Raw genomic sequence first — 23474 nt, 5'->3', positions numbered from 1 at the left:
AGCCTAAATTAATTGGGTTCAACTATTTTTTGTACAGAGTGAGATCTAACCCCACCGGACATTGTTTCCTCAATTTGCCTTGTGTACCCCTGCTTCACTGCTCTTAAACCTGGGAATCCCAGTAAGTCATGGGACCACCATTAAGCTCAGAGGGACCCCACAATTCAGGAAAGATTTGGGGGGAAAAAACAAAAAAAAACACCTATTTGTTCAGGATCGCTCCTCTAAATCATGAAACAAAGTATTAAACATGGCAGAGAAAGTTATTGATATACAGTATACACACATACTGAGAGCAAAAACAGAATGAAAGAAATGCCAGAGAAATGGTAAAACAGAAACCCATTGCTTGTAGTGCTTTTATTGCGTCTCCTGCACATCTCCGCAGTTTGGGACCCGCAATATCCCCCACAACACAGAAGGAACTTTCTCTTTGCCAAACTTAAAATTCAATTTGGGGGACTGGAGTTGAGACGCCCTAGGGTAAAATCCTCAGCACATCTATCAACACAGGGGTAATTAAACAAATGATTTATAAATGATCAAGTGAAAAGAAACAAAAACACAAACAGCAGCTTTCTAGACATCAGGCACTAAAGCGTTCTAGTCTCATGGCCTATTCATGTTTGAAATATACCAGACACCTTTATCAATATCTAAAACCGATATCTCTGGTTACCGTGTTATTTTGGGTGCATACGGTACAAAACGTACAGTATATTTCCCTACACTTACATACAGGCTGGGGAGGCGTACGACTTTTTTTACAGCGTCTTGAACGCTGTCCTTTTAAAAGCTTCCTGCCGTTCTCATTTCTATGAAGGTCAGTTTGAGGGGAAGCTGCACATATTTATTGACTCGGGATTTATAACAGGAGGAAGCCCCTTTCCCTCCAACACATCCAGAGACCGAAAAAAAAAAGGCTGAACAAATTTTGTTCTTCGCAGCAAACCAAAAAGTAATTAAAAAACAACACGTCTGGAATCACCCAGGATTAACAGAAGGAAATCTAGCGGATCCTACACAAAGCAGACGTATAAATCACCTTCCAGGTTGCCCATAATCCCTTCAGTGCCCGGGGGACCTGCAACATGGCCCCATCTCTCTCCCTGGCACTGCAAGGGTTAAATCAAAGGGGGTAAAAAAAAACCAATCAAAGCGCTGCTAGCTTTGAAAAACGATTGACGTATGTATATAGATCAGCCGGGTGTCCTCCCTGCAGGATGGCCGCACGCAGGGCAGGATGGCCGCACGCAGGGCAGGATGGCCGCACGCAGGGCAGGATGGCCGCACGCAGGGTTGTGCTGGGAGACTGGGGCACTGGCTGGGTGAGGTACGTCTTGTAAGTTCCTGCTCAGTCCTGCATTGTTCCTGGCTGTGTTCAGCCCTTAATGACAGCGATGGGACGCAGTTTGATGGCTTTCTTGCTGATCCCGGCATCATGACAGGTATTCACCACGTCGGTCACATTCTTGTACGACTCTGGAGCCTGGGAAAATAAAAATGTGTATATTACATATAGCACACATACACACAATTTTCTCCTCCCTAGAGACAGACAGGACAGACTAAAACTTGGATATATTAACTGCAGCAATGTTAATAAGCTTGCAGGAGGTCAATGCTTTAAAATGACTTTCTTCCAAGGGTGGGTAACACAAACAGATGCACCATGCTGTACATACCAGTATAAGGGGAACACAATCTGGGTGAAACGAAGTTTCACAAACACAGTTACATTGCAGCGCTCAATCCCTGTGATTGTATGTGTAATATATCTGGTGGTAACACCCGTGGCTCGTTTATTCCGCCTGTAATATTGCTGTTGGAGTTTAACGTTCGAGTAAAAACAACTCACCTCCTCCATGACCAGTTTAGGGGACGCCACGCGGATGGCTATTCCCATGTCAGCCAGCTTGTCCAGAACGTCTTGGAAATCCAGGTTGCGTCTGGATTTGGCTCTCGATAGAGCTCGTCCCTGTGGGGTGGAACAGAGTTATCAGTAACATGACATAGCAGCTTCCTGCATGGAGAAGCCAGGAAGGCAAAGGGCAACCGTTTGCTCCTCTGTGACATGCATTTGACTAACAAAAGGCCTTGTGGCCCGAGACACTGAACATCACGTTTATCAGGTTTGTGACGATCGCTTAAAAAAAATATATATAGATCAGTTCTCCAATATATTAACTTTACAGCACAATGCGCATTGCTTCTTGTATTCCAGGGGTAGCCATCTCCAGTCCTCAAGAGCTACCAATAGGTTAGGTATTCAGTATATCACTGCTTCAGCACATGGTTCAGTCAGTGGCTTAGTCGAAGACTGAGCCACCTGTGCTGAAGCAGGGATATCTGGAAAATGTAACCTGTTGGTAGCTCTTGAGAACTGGAGTTGGCCGCCCCTGTTGTATTCGGAATGTCACTTCCTACTCACAGCTCCATGGCAGGTGGTACCGAATGTCTCCGTCATGCCCTGTTCGGTGCCAGTTAAGACGTAACTGCAGGTTCCCATAGTGCCACCGATCAGCACGGGCTGACCCGTCAACTGGGGAGAGAAGGAGAACCCCACTTACTGCCTGCAACAAGTTTACGGGGCATATTTATCTAGTACGGACACCCATTCTAGCGTCAACTCCCATAGACTCATTGGACTTAACGCTAGAACGGTTGTGATAACGCGAGCCAACACTTCATAAATGTGCCCTGAAGTATGAAAATACTTGGCCAGGCAGGGTTAGTGCAGTATGTGGGCTGAATGATACGGCAGTGTATAACTGTACTGATTATTGCTTAACTACTGCAAGGACCCAAAGCGTGCAGAGCGCAACACTAAGAGCATTAGAGTACTCCAAGATATCCTGGTACAACACTTCAATAAGTCTCTCAGGGAACGGGGGAAGGGGATATACAGTACAAAGTGCTTTTATAGAAGGTTACAGAGAAGTTAAAGCATACATTAGGACCCGGAAAGATTCACAATTTAGAAGTCCCCGATACTCTTATAATTGACGAAAATAGCCATCAAAAAAAAAAAAGTGTTACCCAAAACATTTTCAATTCACTCTTCATATGGTCTCATTAAGGTTTAAAATTTGAGTGTCTGTTTCAGATAATAATATTAAGAAAAAAATACCTGAAAGTGATATGTTCAGAGCTTGATTTCCGCTTAATAGTAGATTTTGTTAATTGCAATTTTTCAGATATCGGCCCATTGATAAAAAATAAAATAAAAGTGTGTGGTGTTTTATAACTATTAATATACAAAGAAACAAAGGAGCAACGGACATATATCTTTCTGATATAGACATATATTTTTTTCTTTTACATTTCTTTATTGATATGTCTTTCCTATATGATTTTCTTGAACACAAAACAATAATGCACCTTTTTAATATTGAGACGCCTGCAGAAACTAGATACATGTAGCGCATACAGTGCATCTGCTGAGAGAAGGTGTCGAAGTTCTCACCTGGAAATCCACAGCGATGAGTGGGTGATGGGGAGGAAAGGCTCGTGTGGACCCCTTCCTGTGGACCAGTAAGGTCCTCTCCTTCCCGTCCACCACATGCTGCTCCACCTTGGCGATGTTATGAGATACGTCGTAGATGACGTGCATGTCCAGGTCGTCGGGGGTAGTGTTAAACACTTTGGCAAAGGCCTGAGAGGAAGAGAGGGGACACCATGTCACAAAGCCCACTCCGAACCTTCTCTTGTAGCAGCGCCACCAAGATCTGCATTCATGATAAACATTGACCTAACTTAACCTTCCCATCCCTGTCTTTCCCCCCCCCCTACTGAATCTTGTAGATGACAAGAGATCTTCCCGGATATAAGCCTGCCAGTCCGAGATACAAACATTCCCTTAAACAGTATCCAAACACATAGACGATCAGCCAACATCAAGGAGTTCTGGGACTTGTGGTGCTTCTGTCTAGTAGTAAAATATGGGTAATGGGATCAGATTCCAACTGGGACTAGCGCTGTTGTAGGACAATGGAACCCACTGGAGGATCCTCAAACACATAATAAAACTGGTTGGACCGAAAAAGTTGGACCACAGTGCCTACTGTTCTTGGAACTGGTGCAGGGCTTCTAGAGTTTCAAAGGCTGATGTAGTGAGCCGAACGGGTTAGTCTTGGCACACCTGTCTGGTGAGGAACGTCATGGAGGAGCGATTGACCCAAGCGTAGTTTCCAGCGGAGGCCATGCCCTTGAGGTAATCCTGCCCCTCGTTGGACATGATCCTAGCACACGCCAGCTGCCGGTCATTCACAATGATCTTATCCCTCTTCATGGCTTTCTCCATAGCCACCAGTGCGTCTGCAACAAAAACAGGACAGGGTGAGGGTTCTAACCCCTATCAAATGAGTTGGCATTGAATCACAAATTACTTTACAATTTTAAGCCGTTTAGCGATGCGTAATGGGACAAACGCTTAAAGCAAACGCCTTTAATAAGTTAAAAAACAAAACAAAAACATTGACCCTTTAATAAAACACTTTAGATTTTTGATAAGTCCAGTGAGTGTCTGATTATATATGAAATTACAATTACTAAAAACAAACTTAATTACAACATTGACTTTGTCTGTACGAGCTCAGATTCGCATCCTGTTGACTGATGGAAATAAATTGCTTCCCAGTACAGCTCAGGCCGCACTGGCAGCGACGAGTTGTGTGTGTGTGTGTGTGTGTGTGATTTTTACCCGTTGCCACTTGGTGCCCTAGGCCTCGGCTGCCGCTGTGGATCATCACGCACACCTGCCCCTTGTGGTCGATACCCATTTTCTTGGCGGCGTACTCGTTGTAGATTTCATCCACCACCTGGATCTCGGCGTAATGGTTCCCAGCCCCGAGCGTCCCCAGCTGCGGAACACGGAATGCAGAGGAAAAAGGGTCATGGAACTAATCTCCCTTGTAACCATACAAGGCCCTAAGCCACGGGTAGCCAACTCCAGTACTCAAGGGTCACTAACAGGTCAGGTTTTCAATGATAACCCTACTTCAGCACAGGTGGCTCAGTCATTGACTGAGCTACTTGTGCTGAAGCAGGAATATCCTGAAAACCTGTTGGTGGCCCTTGAAGACTGGGGGTGGCCATCTCTGCCCTGTGGCATCAGACAAGAAGACCGTGGCAATGCGTTGCTGGCCAGCAACTCTGCAGTTTGGGGCTTAGTAATGGGTGCTGGCAAAAGTACTGGAACTAAAAACATTGCCCATAAATATTTTTTAACCCTCATTTGAACCAGGGGGACCTCGGTAGCACCCAGACTCCGGAGAACCGCAGATTGGCGAGACATTTAATTTCTTACGGTCACAGTAGCTACAATGAACGAAGATCGAGGTCTCCCACTCTAAAGCTGCCGTGTCATTCTCTGCTTTCTATTGGCCCTCAGTGAGGCCGACTCTAGTTACCGTATTGTTTCTCCCAGACAAGAATTCTTGTAACGGGGATTTAATAATGTAAGTATCTCAGGAACCAAGATGGCCGACATCCCTTGCTGAACCCTCATGTTCAGCTCCGAGGGGGACCGCTTGTTTCAAATAAGGTAATGTAGAGGTCATGAAACCATGTGACCTCCGGCACCTACGAACATAGGTCACCAGTAAACAGCGCCTTGGTAATCTGACCGCCCGGGCTATAACAACGTGGCGCCCATAAGCAAAAATAAACAGGGTGCCACCATGCAGGACTGCCAAAGAGTTCACCCCAAGAGTAACACCCACATTTCTGCCATCTGAGATCTGGCTCTGTGATATCAATGTGTGTTCTTTGGAGGGTTGCCAGGTCTTCCACAAAAGCCCCCAAAATGTTAATGGCGGATATTTAACTATTCATGGAACCATACTTTTCTTGGTACATTTTAATGTAGCGATTCATGAAACCTCAAAGGGTTCCATAGTTCATAAAAATGGTAATTACCTCTCATCTAGCTAAAATCTGGGTCACATTAGAAATTGCAGTCTGTAGCCAAAGACCCCAAATCTTCCCTCTCACTCCTCCCCATCGCCTAGTGCAGCAGAAGGTTGTACCTGTGGCAGACCACGCTTCTTAGCTTTGGAGGACACTTTGCTGGGGTCTGCCTGCAGCATCCTGCCGTACTCCTCGCAGTGCTCCTTGTCCTCAGCCCAGGCGTAGCCCTCCCTTAGGGACCAGTCTACCCCCATCTCAAGGGCTTCTTCAAGGTCTCTGCGACAGGAAGCAGGGAAAGATTACAACGGAGGTTCACAGACTGCTATGAAATCCACAGGTGATACGCAAGGTCCTAGGCAGAACTCCACTAGCTGATGCAAGGAAGGGAGAACTAGCATCAGCTTCATAGTATTTTAAACTAAAACAATCAAGTATAGCAAATAGATCTGATACTGCGATACACAAAAAATTATATTGTTGCCATGTAAAGATTTGGACCCTTATGTTGATCGTACAGTTGGTCACTAGAACATCTCCTTGCCACCGAAGCCAAGAACGGTCCAATTAACAAGACAGTTCTGTATAAGCAATTACCTATTTACAAGTGCAGCCCCTCATTGGGCCCACATGTACTAATCTTGAACCCTTTCAGTGCCGTAGGGGCCACTGCACCAGAGTGCCGAAATCACTGATAGGAACGGAAGAGGAGACCTCTTCTTCCATTCCACCTCTGGTGAGGAAAGGGTTAACGACATCTGCTTCTCTGATCCACGCATGAACACATTGTTACAAGACAGTGGCCAACTCAGATGTGAGAGGTGTACAGAATGGTGCCGAGATCGTAACCAAACAAACATGCCAGAGGTCACCAACTCCATTGCATCCGGGTTGACAGCAAAAGGTACTGATGCCACTGGCAAAATATCATCTTTAAGTCGCTGCCGTTTCAAGAATACGCAAAAGAAAACAAGCAGAGGGTGATGCTTCCCAGGGGGTCACTTGCCCCTCTGCCTAAACTTACTTCGCACTCATGGGGATGACTCCTTTGGAACCTACTCCAACAGGGATGTGGTCAAACATGGACTGTGCCAGCTGCTCTTTCACCGGCTGCACGTCACTCTCTTCCAGGTTCGTGCGCAGCAAGCGGACGCCGCAGTTGATGTCAAAGCCGACACCGCCTGACGGAGAAAGACCAAAATACCTCCGTGAGGGCCACACAAGAAGAGCGAGAGTAAAATTTCTCATGCACGGCGCGTTCAAGCAAACGGTTTTTACCACCAAGGAATACATCATTACAGTTCCATCCAGCTTCTCTTCAATTGTTAAACAAACACATTATGGGGGGCAAGGGCGGAAACAAGGAGAGGGTTATTTTATTTAAATTAACTTGTTTGTTTCTGGAGGGGACAAAAAAAAACCCACAAACTTTGCAAAGTACAGTAAGCGAAAGGTAATAAAAAGAAATCCCTTAGCACTGGAATCCTACAGACCAATTTAAATCCCAAGCAATTGTGTAATTAAGTAATAAAAGGGGATTATTACTATTATAGGCTAAATGTAGACTTTTTTCATAAATAATAGACACTTTTGTATAGTTATATAGATTTTTTTATTAAAATAAAATGGTAAATACATGAATCCACCTCTATATACGCTTACACTGCAGATATCTATATCCACACACTGCCGCCCCCTCTGTGTACACACACACACACACACACACACACACACACACACAGCACCTCTACACACAACACAGATCCTCTACACACACAAACTGCTGCTACACACACAAATACAACACAACAGCACAGCACACACACAGCTGGTGCTACACTCAAACACTGCTGCTGCTGACACACACACACACACACACACACACACACACACACACACACACACACACACACACACACACACACACACACACACACACACACACACACACACAGAAACAAACTGCAGACAGACACTCACTTGCTTGCTTTGCAGACTCCCTCTCTCCCCCACCACACCAATTCAACTGAATCTCCTCAGTTCACGGAGCAAGGGGGAGGAGTCAACCCATGGCTGATACGACAACACTGCTACACAACAAGACTTCACTACCTGGCTTATGCTACACTGCTCAGTCAGTATTTTGTGCTATTACATGGTAAGTAATAACTTGCAGTGCTGATAAAAGTCGTTAACGTTATTGCAACCAATATAGGCAGATGAATGGAACTGCATCTTTAAACCCGGCTGCTTTAAATGCATTGCAAGCAGGCGTGGAAGTAAAGAACGCAAATAGAGACGCATGGAGGTGCAGAGGTGAGATCACTGGATCCTTACCTGGGGAGACGACTGCTTCAGGGTCATTCATGTCAAAAGCTGCCATGTTTCCAATGGCAAAGCCATAGCCAGAGTGGACATCAGGTAGCCCAATAGATTTCTGTAATAAAGGACCCCAAAACATTACTCACATCAGCTTGAAGGTAAAAAAATACAAACCGACTCAAATTATTTTCGACTATTTAAAAAACGAATAATACCATCACAAAACATGTGAAGGACAGAGCCAACTGGAAATGCATGCATCGCTGCACAATTATATAGGTTACCGTGTCGTTTTAAAGGTGGAAAAACTCCACTTAATGCCCAGATATGTAGGTGTATTTACAACTTTCTCCCAGTCATTTGCTTCGCGTTCCCCACCGGGAAACTTACGTGAACGATCCCAGGTAAGGCCGCCACGTTACCGATCTGTTTCATGGCGGGAAGGAAACCTCCTGCACCTGGAGGGACAAAATTACAACAATGTTCCTGTATCTCTGCTTTTTAATCCGTGAGTGCCAGAGACGAGTTATGCATTGCAGGCCCCCCTGGCTCTCAAGGGGTTAAAACAACTTAAATCCAAGAGACAGGAATAAGATGCACAGAAACAAGGGAGACTGAAAGTATAGCTAGGTTTGTAGCTTTTGATCCACTAAGCTTTGTCTATAGAAGTGAATTACCTGCAACCCCCTTCAGGATAGAAGATGCTATTAGGACAGAAAGCGCTTATCTGCTGTTTATGATGGACTGATCTAAACAATCTAAGGCTAAGGCCCCGGTCACGGCGCTGTAATGCGCGCCCGCGCTTTTGGCTGCGCGTTCCAGCGATTCCCCGGTCTGCAGCTCACTGCAGGAGCAGAGACCGGGGGGGGGGGGGGGGGGGCGTGGCGGAGGAGTGACGGGGGCGCAGCCATGACGTCACCCGGCAGGTCCGCCCTCATTGGCTGAACCGCCGGGGGGCGTGCCTAGCCGCTCGACGCGAGTTCCTGCTCTCAATTCTGTTGAGAGCAGGAGTAGCTCTCGCGCGAGCGCTGCGGCCCCCCCTCGCAGCGGGCCCGGTGCCATTGCGGGGAGGGCTCTCGTGCGCGCAGCGTCCGCCACAGCGGACGCTGTAGCAGGCAGCGGGGGCAAGGCCTAAGGCTGAGTCCCTGCTGGCGCTGAGCGCGCTCATGCTTGGAGAGCGCTCCAAGCATGAGCGCCGGGTGTCCTGCATTTAAGCATGTGCGGGGGGGCGGGGGGGGGAGGGGAGGCAATGCGGGTAGTTGAGCGCGCGGGAAAGTATAATTTTTTTGTTTATCCAAGCCCCGAGCGCGGGTCAGCGTTTGTTCCCGCGCACAGCATGAGGGGGGCTTACATATATCTATATATGTAAGTAACCGCCGCAAGCGCCGCCCGCTCAGCGCTAGCGGGGACGCAGCCTAATAGTTATGGGATTAGGATGCGCTTACATACCTCCTCCCCGACACGCATTTCTCAGCTCTTCAAACATCAGCTTTTCCAAAGGGTCATTCACATAAAAAACTCCCTCCACCTTAAGGAAGCAACAAGCAAGAAAGAGGCCATTATACCAACAGGATACCACAAAAACCAGGGAAGATACGCAACAGCTACGTTAAATAGATGCATCTCACAGCACACCCAGGTTACACATGCAGATAGGGGGGTAATGCGGGAGCACCACCCTCATGGTTCTTCTTGCAAACATGGCACTTCTAAAGAAGCACTCACAAATAGTCAAACGTTGCTGCCACGGGGTGCACAGCCGTCCAAGGGTATTTGGAAAAGTACAATAGAAAGATAAGTGGCACTCCAGTGGTCTTGTGCCAAGCGTGTTTCTATATACATTTTCACATTTTGCACAAGACCACTGGTGTGCTGCTTAGCTTTATACTTGTACATGCACGTGGCATTATAACAGAAAGCAATGTATGACACACCTGTGACAGGGTGTGAAATAGCAGCCTGCCACCTGCCAATTGTAGTCACTTGCAGGCTAAGCCGACTTGTTTCCCAGTCATGTCTGGCTATAATAATGGTAAACAAGTTGGTGGGAGGCAAAGCTATAAACTGCCATGGAATAATTTGTAGGTCAATGGAAAAAGATATTTCACACCGTATTATTGTGTGCAGTAGTGGGATGATAAAGTTTTTTCTTCATCAACATAAAGACTTTGGATACATATTGAATAAGTGCTGTAAAGTATAAGGCAATTCAATTTATTGACTTTAATATTTGCACTGTGAACGCTAATATTTTATATATATAAAAGGCCGTGCATTTCCCATTCACCCAAATATGCGAATAGTTATATTGATTAGACCATTTACCCCTCTTGATAACCTATGTACAAATTATGATAATAAATGTATCCATATATATGATGGAGCTCCCATTTTTTATACGTGCATACTTTTTTATACGTGTATACATTTCTAATATTTCCACATCATTCTAATGATTGCCATTCCTCTGAGGCCCCTGGGATTCAACATATGGATTTTTCCCTTCCATCTCTTTTTTCCCCCCTTTTTTTCCCTTGATTCCCCTATGCTATTTGCAATTTGATCATTTTTTTCATTGCAATCGATTCCCCGCAGGATAATTATGATCAAGTCAGATTCTATCAAAATTGACCTAATAAATAATTTATTCCTCAACCGACTTAGTCCCAAATTAAGGACATAATTAAAGTCCATCTGATCCCCTTCTATGTATAGAGATCATCCTTTCACCATACGAATATTAGGAGCATATATGTTCCTCAACCATCATGGAGAAAGGAAAAGGTTAAAATGTTTAATCAGTCAGAGAATTTTCTTCTCAAAATAATTGCTCCACCATATATATGTAGGTAGAAGTGACAACAAGTGCAGACCATGTTTTTTAAATGTTTGTATAATTGTTTTCAATCAAATACTAATTGGGGATGATATAAAAGATACCCAAGTGCAAAGGGCGGTACACTCCTGAGGAAGCCACACACCCTTTTCTGGCGAAACGCGTAGAGTGGGAGCCGTCCAGACGGGAGAGAGGAGAGAGGCGTGATTGCCATTTAGAAATTCTACCAGCCGCACCCGGAAGTGACGCGACGGAACTAAGCGGAAGTGACGCTCCGGCGGTGAGAGAGGCGGGATCACCCACCCGAGAGGCAGCTCCAGGCTTGAATAGCTGAAGGGGAGTTCAAACAGCCCACGGGAGAATACAGCCCAAATCACACAGTCCACCGCCAAAGACGCGGAGTCGCGGAAAGAGGCTAACTGTACCGGGTCCCATTGGAAGAGGCGGGTGAGCCGGAAGCTAACACACTCTTCTCTCCTCACTAATATTGTGAACAATGCTTAATATATTCATTTTTATTGTAAGTGTTCAATTTTAAATATATAAAGTTTAGTTTTATCATTATACTGGTCTGCACTATGGTATCATTTTTCTTTACATGCACTGGGTTGCTGAGCTGACTATTGGAGACCGCTTCATTAAGTGGAGAACAACATCCATATCAGAGACCATTGTGTGTCTAAAACGCTTGAAAACAACTTACATCTTGTAAGTAGGCACAACATACGAGCCAAGACAAGATATTGAATTTTGCACTTTAAATACTGTTTACACTTAGATTGTTTTTTTCTGTTCTATTTTCCTCCATGCTCCCCCTGGAATACAACAGGAGTGACGATTTGCGGGACTAGCGAAACCAGTCCCTACCAGCTGGGTTTGAGCAGGGGGTTTGAACCTTTTAAATATCACTATTTGCACGTTATTTGAGCACATTTTGAATACCTGCTATAATCAATTGATTTTGTTAACAACATTCACTGTATAGTTTTTTAGTGAAACACTAATAGAGCTAGCGCCGTTTTTTTCACCTTCACAAAGCAGTAGTGGGATAACACCACACTGAACCCCAATCAGAGCAGGTGTTCAGTGTATTGTGCAACATCACAAGTATATATATATATATATTTAGAGTCGCATATACCGGTACATGCATCGTGTGTGTGTGTGTGTGTGTGTGTGTGTGTGTGTGTGTGTGTGTTTTCCAAGTACGGTCGTTGCAAGCCTCTTCTCCCCACTGCTCCATCACATTTTCTGATGTAATCCTCCCATCTTACTTTGGGATGTTGTCTCAGGCTTTAGATTTCCCTTGGAATCCAGTAGAGAGCCATATTTGGCCAACAATGCCAATTTCTTCTTGCGATATATCTGGCCCACTGCCATTTTCTCTCATCCTTGTTGACTCAAACCCATTCATTCTCTGTCCTGTCACTCCAGGTAATACCCAGCATGCATCTCTACATACTTTTTTGGGTTGTCTGAAGCTGCGGAATTCTCTTCATATTTAGGGCCAAAGCGTCACATCCATATGTGAGAATGGGCAGTATACAATGGCTGAAAACTTTACTCTTGAGGCACAGTGGAAATTCCCTTGAAATATTTTTGTTTTTCCAAATGCGCTTCATCCTCATTGAATATATAAACACGTACACATACATACATACATACATACATACATACATACATACATACCAGCAAAAGCAAGATGAGAGGGTGAAATCAGAAAACATGTTGGAGCACAGTGGAGAAGAGGTTTGCAACTGCAGTACCTGGAAGATCCTTGACAAGACCCTCATCCAGCAGTGGATCGACAAGGGATGATGATACACACACGCTCAGCTCACACACGCTCAGCACCTGCATAGGGGGACGGTGTCTGAATGGGTTCCCCCAAGATCTGCTCCTCTCTGCACAGAACCAGCGTGCTAAGGTTTAAAATCTGGGGTTGCTTGCTGTGTGTTTTATCGGCCAAACCCCAACCAATGTTGATGATTCTGGCCAAAGGCATTTCAAAACCCAGCTGAATTCATTCAGAGCCCTTTCAGCCTACATCTGCGTGGCCCCAAAGGCTGCCAGCCGAAGGGCAGCTAAAGGGCGTGAGCTGTGTGCTGCCCTTACAGTTGCTCGGTTACTGGGTTGGTTAAAGTCTTCTAACACCACACATTGCAGGCCTATTCTAACTCTAACACAATTTTAACCTGGTATGCAACTGTTACATAGGCCCATAATCATATATTATCTCTAGCGGTCCATGGCATTTCTGTCAATTGTATGCATTACTACTGTTCAGTGTTGGATGGTAAGTAGAAGTGATTCGAAGATAAAGCTTTAATACTAGATTAGTGTAAATATAAAGGTTCAAATAAATTACTAAAATTTAATTAACACGTTGAATAATAAAAAATAAATTGCCAAATACCAAGGATTTGGAGAGACTGGAAACGTGGCAGATAAATGGCAGATGAGGTTTAATACAGATAAATGTAAGGTTACGCATTTGGGATGCAAGAATAAAAAGGTGAATTACAAATTAAAATGGGGATAAATTGGGGGAATCCTTGATGGAGAAGGATTTAGGAGTGCTTGTAGACAGCAGGCTTAGCAATAGTGCCCAAAGTCATGCAGTAGCTGCAAAGGCAAATAAGATCTTATCTTGCATCAAACGGGCAATGGATGGAAGGGAAGTAAACATAATTATGCCCCTTTACAAAGCATTAGTAAGACCACACCTTGAATATGGAGTACAATTTTGGGCACCAATCCTAAGAAAATACATAAGGGAACTAGAAAGAGTGCAGAGAAGAGCCACCAAATTAATAGAGGGGATGGACACTAACTTATGAGGAGAGGCTAGCTCAATTAGATTTATTTACATTTGAAAAGAGGCGTCTAAGAGGGGATATGATAACTATATACAAATATATTCGGGGACAATACAAGGAGCTTTCAAAAGAACTATTCATCCCAAGGACAGTACAAAGGACTCTTAAGGTTGGAGGAAAGGAGATTTCACCAGCAACAAAGAAAAGGGTTCTTTACAGTAAGGGCAGTTACAATGTGGAATTCATTACCCATGGAGACTGATGGCAGATAATTTAGATTTGTTCAAAAAAAGGTTGGACATCTTTTTAGATAGGAAAGGTATACAGGGATATACCAAATAAGTATACATGGGAAGAATGTTGATCCAGGGATTAATCCGATTGCCAATTCTTGGAGTCAGGAAGGAATTAATTTTTCCCCTTAATGGTTTTTTTTGTTTGCCTTCCTCTGGATCAATAAGGAAGTATAGATATAGGATAAAAGTATCTATTGTCTACATTTAGCATAGGTTGACCTTGATGGACGTACGTCTTTTTTCAACCTCATCTACTATGTAACTGTGTAACTAAATAGGTCTCAGCCAAAGTTAACACGGATTAGAGCAATAAACAATAGTGAATCTATTGCTAAATAGGTCATTTGGACACGGAGTGCGTGTCCTGGCTGGGTAAATTGACACGACTGCATCAGCAGTATCAGTTAAGTAACATCTCCATGTTAAGCAGAGAATTTACATTAAAAGCAGCAGTCAAAGCTGCCATTTTTTAATTTTCCTTTAATATGTGCATCAATACAATCCACACAATGATAAGTAATTAGCTAAGTTGCCAATCGATCCGTTCTCCTGTGATCGATCGGCGAAGATTCGACTCGGGGGTTCACTAAATGGCCGTCAGTGCAGCAGAAGAGGACCAAAGATGCAAAGTTCTGCGGGGAAGATCATGTGACCAGGTAGTCACTAGATACAATTGGTGCAATGCTAGAGAGAGGGCAGGGCTCAAAAGGGTGTGTGCCAGAGCCTGTTTCAGAAGAGGAAGGGGATGTGGCTTAATAGATTGTTGCTATAGAAACAAAATGCTTATTACATTATAATACATAAAAAATGTCAGAGTTGTTAAAAAAAATGCTGCAAGTATTTTCTCATAGTACAGAACGGATTTAAAAAAAAAACCACGTAGGATATTGCTTGATCTGCAGCTTTAAATGATCAATAGCTCCTATATCAAGAGCAGACATTCTTGGTAGGTCGAATCACCTTGTTCTTGTATCCAAATCGCTGCTTAGACTTATAGATCGTGGTGAATCTATTGCTAAACAGGCCACTGGTGCACTGAGCCCAACAACTGGCTGTGTGAATTTAACCCCTGTCTACATCAGCAGTATCAGTTTTGTAGTAGCTCCCCCCCCCCCCCCGTGAAGAACAAAGTATATTATTAACAGGTTAACAGTACTTATGTCAAATGCAGGTACTCTTGGTAAATCAAGTCGCCCTGATCTGTATCTCTATCAGAGAGACAGACGAATACCCGGGTACAGCTACTACAACTGCTGAGTGTACAGTATGTGCGCACCGGACGTTATAAATGAACGCGGTTGTAAACAACCAAAACCTTGAATCGTGCAGAACCCCCGGTCAGGTGGACGCTACTTATACTAGGTAATAGTTGAACGAATAAAGCAATTTCAGGAAGGTCAGGTCTCGGAGTACAAAAGACACCACAACCCCAGACTGGGTCCCGAGAGAAGGAATAATCTTAAAGACACAGGACAACAAGATTAGTGAGACGAGCGAGTGGCATCAGTGTACACCATAATCATACTCTCTCTTTGTGATGTCATAACAAATGGACGTCGCTGACTGCCACTATAACCACGGTTCATTTAATGCAACCATATGTTATCATACTATACTGTACTTCAAAACGAGAACTGAATGTATTACTTCCTGGTAAAACATTGTATAAATAAATCTTCAGCCCAGGCTGATCCGCTACTGGATGAAGGCCTCCCCAGTGAAGTCCTGAGGTTTCAGCCTCTCTTCTCCACGCTGTGTGTGTGTCTTTATTTATATAGCACCAAAAGTGTACTCAGCACTTCACAAAGAATACAGTACAGGGATTATAATACAATAAGCGCAGCAAAATCAGACACTAGGAAAGGAAATCCCTGCCCCGAAGAACTTACAATCTAAGAGGTTTGATGGGGAATTTAGAGAGACAGCAGGTGAGGGAGTAAGTGCTGTAGATGGCAGTGCTTGGTCACAGTGGGTGATAGGAGTGACTGTGGGTGTGGGACAATAGCCATGAATGCAGGCTATTGGGATGCTTGATTTGTGGGGCAAGTTTTAAGGTTAGTCAGTATTAAAATGAGAGGGCTAACACACTTTACAGGGGAAGAGATGGCAGGGAGGCATGGGTGAGATCACATGTGTATGTCTAGCTTCAGGCTTAGGCACTTTCTATAGTGCCGGGCGCGTGGATTTTTAGTTGGCTTACGTCAGTCAGCCTTTCTATAGAAGGGCCGTGCACTTGCACGGCAGGGAGAGGGGAGCCGACAGCGGCGAAGATGAGGAAATTCATCTTTTTGCGCCGCTGCCTGCGCTCAAATGTATGTGTATGTATGTATGTATGTGTGGATGTGTGTTTGTATGGATGTGTGTGCGTGCGTAAATAATTGCAGAAGTGAAAAAATATATATTTATTAAAGTTTTTTTTCTTTAAAAAAAAAATCTTATCTAGGACACGCGCGCGCACGCACGCACGCACGCACACACACACACTGCAGCTCCCGGCACTATATACAGGAAGAGCATGCAGCACGTGCACGCGCGTTCGCATAGAAATGCATGGCCGCATGCTGTATATTACAGCTTTTAGATCCCCAGCAGCAGGAAGGAGTAGATAGAGGGTGTGAATAGAGGATTTGTGTGGGTGTTTTTTATTGAGGGGTAAATAAGTTGTTGGGAGAGAGGTGTATAGATAATGGTGCAGTGCGGTGTGGAGAAGTTGGGGAGAACAGACGATCACAAAGGAGTGAAGAAACAGTAAAAAGACACAGCAATAGGGAGACATCGTGAGATGCAGGAGGAGGCTTCCCAGGTACTGGAGGAGAGGAAGAGTACAAATTATCTCAGCTTTTAGCAAGTCAAGTTCTCACAGTTGTTGTGCAGAGTCCAGATCTTCCTCTAATCTTCACCTCCAAAATTAACTCTACAGACACTTTAAATGTGACACTTAAGATGTGACTCACAGCCTAGATGGATGTCTTAAAATACTCAAAACACAGCCATTTGACTAACAATTAAGGGAGGGGTTTGCCTAATCAAAATCAACTGTCACAGACATACTGATTAGATTTTAAATTCTCTGTAGCAAATGATGGTAGAATTCAGCTCAGACACATACCAATTAAAACATTTAAAATTCTGTGTGTGTGTGTGTGTGTGTGTGTGTGTGTGTATGTATATATATATATATATATATATATATATATAGTGTGTGTGTGTGTAATGGGAGCACATGCTCAGCACCTGCATGTTGGGCACGAATCCCTTGCGGATCCTCCAGCAGTTCTTGTGGATCTTGTCCAGGAACTGTAACTCATCGTTGTAGCTGCGGGCCATGGCGCTGCCGGTGTGCCGCTGGTGTGCTGACAGCTCCGCCGCACACTGACCCGGCACCGGAAACAGGGCCTCACCGGCAGCACGTCACTTCCGGAAGACTCCAACTCATTTTCATTAATAAATATTACTCACAATGGGCTGAGCAACACCCCCAGACCGGGGCTCCAGCAGGGCAGCCGGAGACTGCGCGCCTCTTACTACCTTTATTAACACCGCGAACCTCCCTTTCCACCCCTAACTCAGTACAGTCCCCTCTTTCACACTCACTTCCGCCACACTCCCCAACATGGCCGCTGAATCATGTCAGCCTGGGCTGGCTCACATGTCACGTGACAGTGACGTACCCCCCTCTGTCTGAGGTGAGTGAAGCTGGACGTTCCTGCACAGCAGGTGAGGGAAGTGCGCGCGGGGCAGGGGGTTGAGGACTGAGTGCAGAGTTAGGTAGCGCGGTATTAGGAGTCCCGCCCTCCCCCTGTCAATGGACAGGCTGCACTATGTAGGTTGGGAGACCTCCATAGGAACAGCTAGTAGGTACCTGCTCCCAGCGCGAGTAACTACAGCGGTACCTGTTATCATGTGCAGCATGTTAGTGGGGCTGAGTATATAATGGTGCCGAGCAGCTCTGCGCTGTGCTGAAATCTGCCATGACAAAGGAGTAGTACTGCCGTGTCTGCCTTCCAGCAGCGGTGAGGCGGAGATCATCTCCCCACCTGATTATAGGAAGGAATATATCAGGGGCGGCCAACTCCAATCCTCAAAGCTACCAACAGGCCAGGCTTTCAGGGTAGCCCTGCTTCAGCACAGGTGGCTCAGTTGAGTCACTGATTGTGCCACCTGTGCTGAAGCAGGGATATCATGAAAGCCTGACCTGTTGGTAGCTCTTGGGGACTGGAGGTGGCTTGCCTTGGTGTATATGGTATTTGCACTGGGAAGGGGCGGGAGCTCCTGTAAGTACTGTACCTATTTTTCTTTCAGGAAAGGCAGTGGGACTCTAAATAAAACTGTAGTGGTATTGGGTAAAGTAAATTACTGTTACTCTGGGCTTGCAATGATACTTGTATTGGTATACCCCCCCCCCCCCCATCGCTATGTATTCTTGTACATGGCCTCATACATGGTGGGTGACATTTATCTGTAGATGGGGGGGAATTACTTTGAGTGGTTATATCTTTTTAAGGCAATGACATTGGGAAGAGATTACATTTTTTTAAACTTATTTTTAAAAAAAAATTGTTTTGACATTGAAAAATACAGTAAGAAGGGGGTTTACAGAATAAAAAGATGGGGACGCGGGGGGGAGGGGGGGACGGACCTACAGTGTATATACCCATCCACACATATGGTAAATTCTTTATTTTCAATTTTCGATCTAACAATTGACATACATAATACATATGGTATACAGTATTATGTACAGTATGTTTTGATAGTATGATACAGTTGTGAGGAATATTAGCATACCCACAACTGTAAATATCATACTATCAAAACAATATAGAGCAATGTTAAAGCTTCACATTGCTTCCACGCATAAAGCTATATAGTACAATATATTATATTATATACCATACAATGTAAAATAAAATATATACAATACAATAAACTGAAACTAATAGTAATAACATTAGACAGTCACAGTACAAATTATAACATAAATGAGCCAAACCCTAAATTATAAAATCAAAATGATCATTAGTATCCTGATATTGCTAGTTAGTTTCCCTTTCTATTTCCTCTTCTCCTCACAGGGTCCTATTATCTGTATGTTCTACCCATGGTACTTCGCATTATAACATTTGTATCTCCGGTTATATATGATAATTGTTCCATTTTCATAACCTCCCACACTCTTGAATCCCGCTGCTCCATTCTGGGCGCCTCCAGTTTCTTCCAATTGGCAGCAAAGGCGCGCCTTGCTGCATTTAGCATATGTATTAATAATGATTTCTTAATGTTGTGATCTTTGACCCCCTCTCTGTTTAACAGTATAATACTTTTGGAATTCTAATCTTAGTCATCTTGAAAATCTGTTCTAGTGAGATAACATTTTTATTGTCATCCCTGTATACACAGCCTGCCAGAATGTGGCAGCTGAAGTGTGAAGGTATCAGAGGGGGAGCGGAGAAGCACTACTTATTTTATGTTCACACCCACATTACCACGTCCTTTTTAATTTATTTAAACGTTTACAACGCCACTTTCTTTTTAACGAAAAGTGGATTTATTTGATTACACCTCATCCGCTTCCTATGTTACCGAATAAGTATTGCCGAGCGCTGTCTAGTAAGCGGTCCAGCGAGCGCGGTCCAAATGTTTAATAAATGTAGATCTTTCTTCAAACCGGCACAAGACCGTTACTATTTGTAAGCCAGTGTCAGCACTGCAGTCATTTAACCTTTTCACTGGAACAGTTTAAAGTGCTGCTATATCTGTGGCTGGCTTTAGATTAGTACAGATTTCTAATGTACAACGCACACTTTTTTCTTACGTTGTCGGCTTGATTTTAGTGATATTTCTCCGTTTTCACATTTTGTTTTTAATGCCCTTGTGAGCGCTTTTGTTTTATTCCTGGCAGCGTGTTACGCGTGTCTGGAAACGGCAGGGCCCGTCCCAGTAAGTTCCTGATGACATTCTGACCGGAGTGAAGCTGACAGATACAGGCCCTATTCTGCCCACTTGGCAAACATTCCAGGGCCAGGCAGGCCGCCAGCTTTGCAGGAATGTCACTGTGGTTTTTGAATGCTGCCATGTTACAAAACAACACAATAATATAAAAAAAAAAAAGACAGAATAAAGCCCCCAATTTGCTCCATTCACATAGGAGTGTAATGAACCTGTCCTACTGGATTTGACGGGGGAAACATTGTTGTTCCTTTTGTCGTTAAACTAGCTTGTCTGCCTTCCACATATACACTTTGCCTTTTCATGTTGTAACACTAGAGTAACAGAGAGGGGAGGAGCAGGGCATGATGGGGGAGAGAGTTAAGGGTGGGAAAGAGGGGACAAGGGAACTTGTCACTGGTGCTGCGTGTGATCTGCACTTTGAGAAATACATTATTACACTCTATTGGCTTCCTTTATTGATTGCAAGAAATTAACCGAGCAATTTAGAATTGACAAATACTAATCATGTTTTAAATTCTGAAACTGTTCAATAGTAAGGAAGGTGTTGTTATATGCCGGAGTGCTTTCACTTTATTCCTAAATATGTTGCCATGTATGAGCAAAGAGTAACTGAAAGCAAGGCTCCTCCTGTAGAAGTGAAAGTGATACTGATGCGTGCGCTGTCAGCATTAGGCGTCGAGGCTCATGTTTACGAAGTGATGCTATTCCATAACACCCTTCCGATGCAGGAAGACACCTGATGGGCTTTTTTTGGTAAATGTGGCCCGTCTGTCCCTTTCTGGGTATGACCTGCAGAGTCTGATATGCAGCTAACTGGTAAGGAAGGATTCACCCGTGCATCAGCCAAGTGTAAATGTGCAGAGCTGGTTGTAGCTAAGTGAAGAGTATTGGTGCTCCCTGCCCCGGCTGTTGTAAGACAATGTATTCTGGCCCTGGCTCTTTTATGCTTTAATTTCTCTAAACCACACACAATCCCAGCAAGCTCAAAACCCAAAGTGTGTGTGTGTGTGTGTGTGTGCAGTAGGAAGTGCTACTGGGATAGTGACCTCACGTATACAACAAAAGACAAGAAGCCCCAGTGCTACGTCCAATATGACAAATTATATAGTTAAATACTTATCTGTTTTTCTTCCCATAAGTGAGGGTCGTTTAGTTACATTCTTGTGCCAAAGCATTATCAGCACGGGGAAGGGGCGTTGAAGGGTGGGGGGGGAGGGGCGTAGAAGGGTGGGGAGGGCAAGGGGCAGGGGGGCAAGGGGTGGGGGGGGGGGCAAAGGGCAGGGAGGGGTGGGGGGGGGGGCAAAGGGCAGGGAGGGGTGGGGGGGGCAAAGGGCAGGGAGGGGTGGGGGGGGCAAAGGGCAGGGAGGGGCAAAGGGCGGGGGGGAGGGGAGGGAGGGCAGGGGGCAAAGGGCATGTGGGTAGGGAGGGCAGGGGGCAAAGGGCTGGGGGAGGGAGGGCAGGGGGCAAAGGGCTGGGGGAGGGAGGGCAGGGGGCAAAGGCCAGGGGGAGGGGAGGGGGGGCAAAGGCCAGGGGGAGGGGAGGGGGGGCAAAGGGCATGTGGGTAGGGAGGGAAGGGGGGCAGGGGGCAAATGGCTGGGGGGGGGCAGGGGGCAAAGGGCTGGGGCAAAGGGCAGGTGGGTAGGGGGGCAGGGGGCAAAGGGCTGGGGGGGCAGGGGGCAAAGGGCTGGGGGAGGGAGGGCAAAGGGCAGATCAGTGGGCAATGGGAAGGGGAAGGGGGGGGCAAAGGGCAGGGGGAGTCAGGGACGCGGTAAATAACCCATTCCCCTGCGTGTACTCACCTTTGTACATGGCTGCGCTCCTCTTCCTCCGGGTCACGGCCGCCCTCCTCCTCCACCTCGTGCTCCTCCGCGGCGAGGCTGACACGCTCCGGTGAGGAGGTGCTGTGCCTCTCGCGGGGAGAGGCGGAGACAGCCGGAGGAGCGCCCTCGGGGACGGGGAGCGGCCTGTGTGAGGGGAGACCCGCAGAGAGCGTGCTGAGTGTGTGTGTGGCGGGGGGGAGGGCGGGGGGTGAGCGGAGGGCGCGGGGGGTGAGCGGGTGAGGGAGAGCGCCGGATGAGGGAGTGGCCTATGGGTGGTGAGAGCCGTGGGGAGCGCTCTCGGGGATGGTCAGTTGGGGGAGCGGTCTATGTGAGGGGGGAGCCGCAGAGAGCGAGGGGGGGTGGTGTGTGTGTGTGTGTGTGTGTGTGTGTGTGTGTGTTTTGGGCCGTCACTCCGCCTCAGGCCAATGAGAGGTGTGCGGGGGCGGGCGGCCCAAGGGACCAATGAGATTTCCCCTAGGGACACAGGCCATGCAGACAAACATACAGTGCTTTCACAAATATATAGTAGAAGATACACCCCCTTACTTTGAGCCTATACGAGTCAATACTTCATATGTGACACTCACAGGTGTATTAATTGTTCATCTTCAAGCAAGTTTACATATTCAAAATCTTTATATATATATATATATATATATATATATATATATATATATATATATATATATATATATATATATATATATATGTGTTATATATACTGTATGTATATATATACTGTATGTATATATATACTGTATATATGTTGCAAAATTCACATATGGCCCTGAAGCACTGATATTTTGAACTTTGTTTCTTTTCTGCTATGGTTCTATAGGGCCCAGCAATGCATTGAAAGCCAACTTGCCACTGTTTCTCCTATCATCAGAACGTATCCGTCGGCCATTTAGAGATCTGCGCATATCTGGGACGTTGCATCCTGTGTCTAAAGTTCTACAGTTTAATTCAACCCACGGGCCCCTGACGGGTAAGGATGAGGCTCAGAGTGCGAGTGAGGAAGCAGACGACCCGCCTGGAGCTGGATGAGGAGCAGCCAACACTGGGGGACCTGCGGAGGAAGCTGTCCGTGTCTCTCCTCCCCTCATCGGGGGGCAGGTAAGCACCAGTGAGGAGTGTCCGGTCTTACTGGGTACATGTGTGCATATTCATTCAGAAACACACACATACACATATAACAGGGCAGTGGGCACACCTATAGCAGGCATAGGCATATATTGGCAAGTGCAAGCATCATAGGAAATAAAGTTGCATCTTACCCAGACCCAGGGATCAGAGCAAATAAAGAAGCAGCACACCACAGGTAAGTGCCTCAGAATAGTGTATTGTGCACAAAAAGACAACGTTCGGTCCTTACAGCAGGACCTTCATCTGGTTAGTGATGAAGCTTAGGAATGTCCTGCACTGAGGAACGAACGTTGTTTTTTGTGCACTAGACACTTACCTGCGATGTGCTGATTCTTTTTTTTTTTTTGCTCTGATCCGTGTGTGTGTGTGTGTGTGT

The 23474-nt window shown here is 45.5% G+C and overlaps 2 protein-coding genes across 9 annotated transcripts in view; one reads left to right on the top strand and one right to left on the bottom strand.

The window, feature by feature from the left end:
* Nucleotides 1-330: 330 nt before the first annotated feature.
* Nucleotides 331-17719, bottom strand: RTCB (RNA 2',3'-cyclic phosphate and 5'-OH ligase). Its single transcript, XM_075602535.1, has 12 exons — nt 17415-17719; nt 9679-9757; nt 8620-8687; nt 8245-8344; nt 6932-7088; nt 6030-6186; nt 4703-4862; nt 4142-4317; nt 3467-3655; nt 2432-2542; nt 1859-1978; nt 331-1489 (listed from the first exon to the last, which is right to left on the bottom strand). Exons 1-12 carry the CDS (start codon nt 17505-17507, stop codon nt 1382-1384), a joined length of 1518 nt encoding a protein of 505 aa, XP_075458650.1. The 5' UTR covers nt 17508-17719; the 3' UTR covers nt 331-1381.
* FBXO7 (F-box protein 7) overlaps nt 17628-23474 on the top strand; it is a 29036-nt gene continuing 23189 nt past the window's right edge. For 2 of the 8 annotated variants that reach the window (XM_075602534.1, XM_075602527.1), the window contains exons 1-2: nt 17628-17897; nt 22791-23068. In XM_075602534.1, coding sequence (XP_075458649.1) covers nt 22947-23068 — 122 coding nt within the window. In that variant the 5' untranslated portion in view covers nt 17628-17897; nt 22791-22946. Of the gene's footprint in view, nt 17898-18035; nt 18194-20798; nt 20949-22790; nt 23069-23474 lie in introns of those variants that run through there. The other 6 variants (XM_075602531.1, XM_075602528.1, XM_075602530.1 and 3 more) reach the window with 6 other exon arrangements.

Source organism: Ascaphus truei, chromosome 5 (assembly GCF_040206685.1).
Source record: "Ascaphus truei isolate aAscTru1 chromosome 5, aAscTru1.hap1, whole genome shotgun sequence".
Classification (NCBI taxonomy): Eukaryota; Metazoa; Chordata; class Amphibia; order Anura; family Ascaphidae; genus Ascaphus; species Ascaphus truei.
This window is presented reverse-complemented; position numbering and strand designations above follow the sequence as displayed.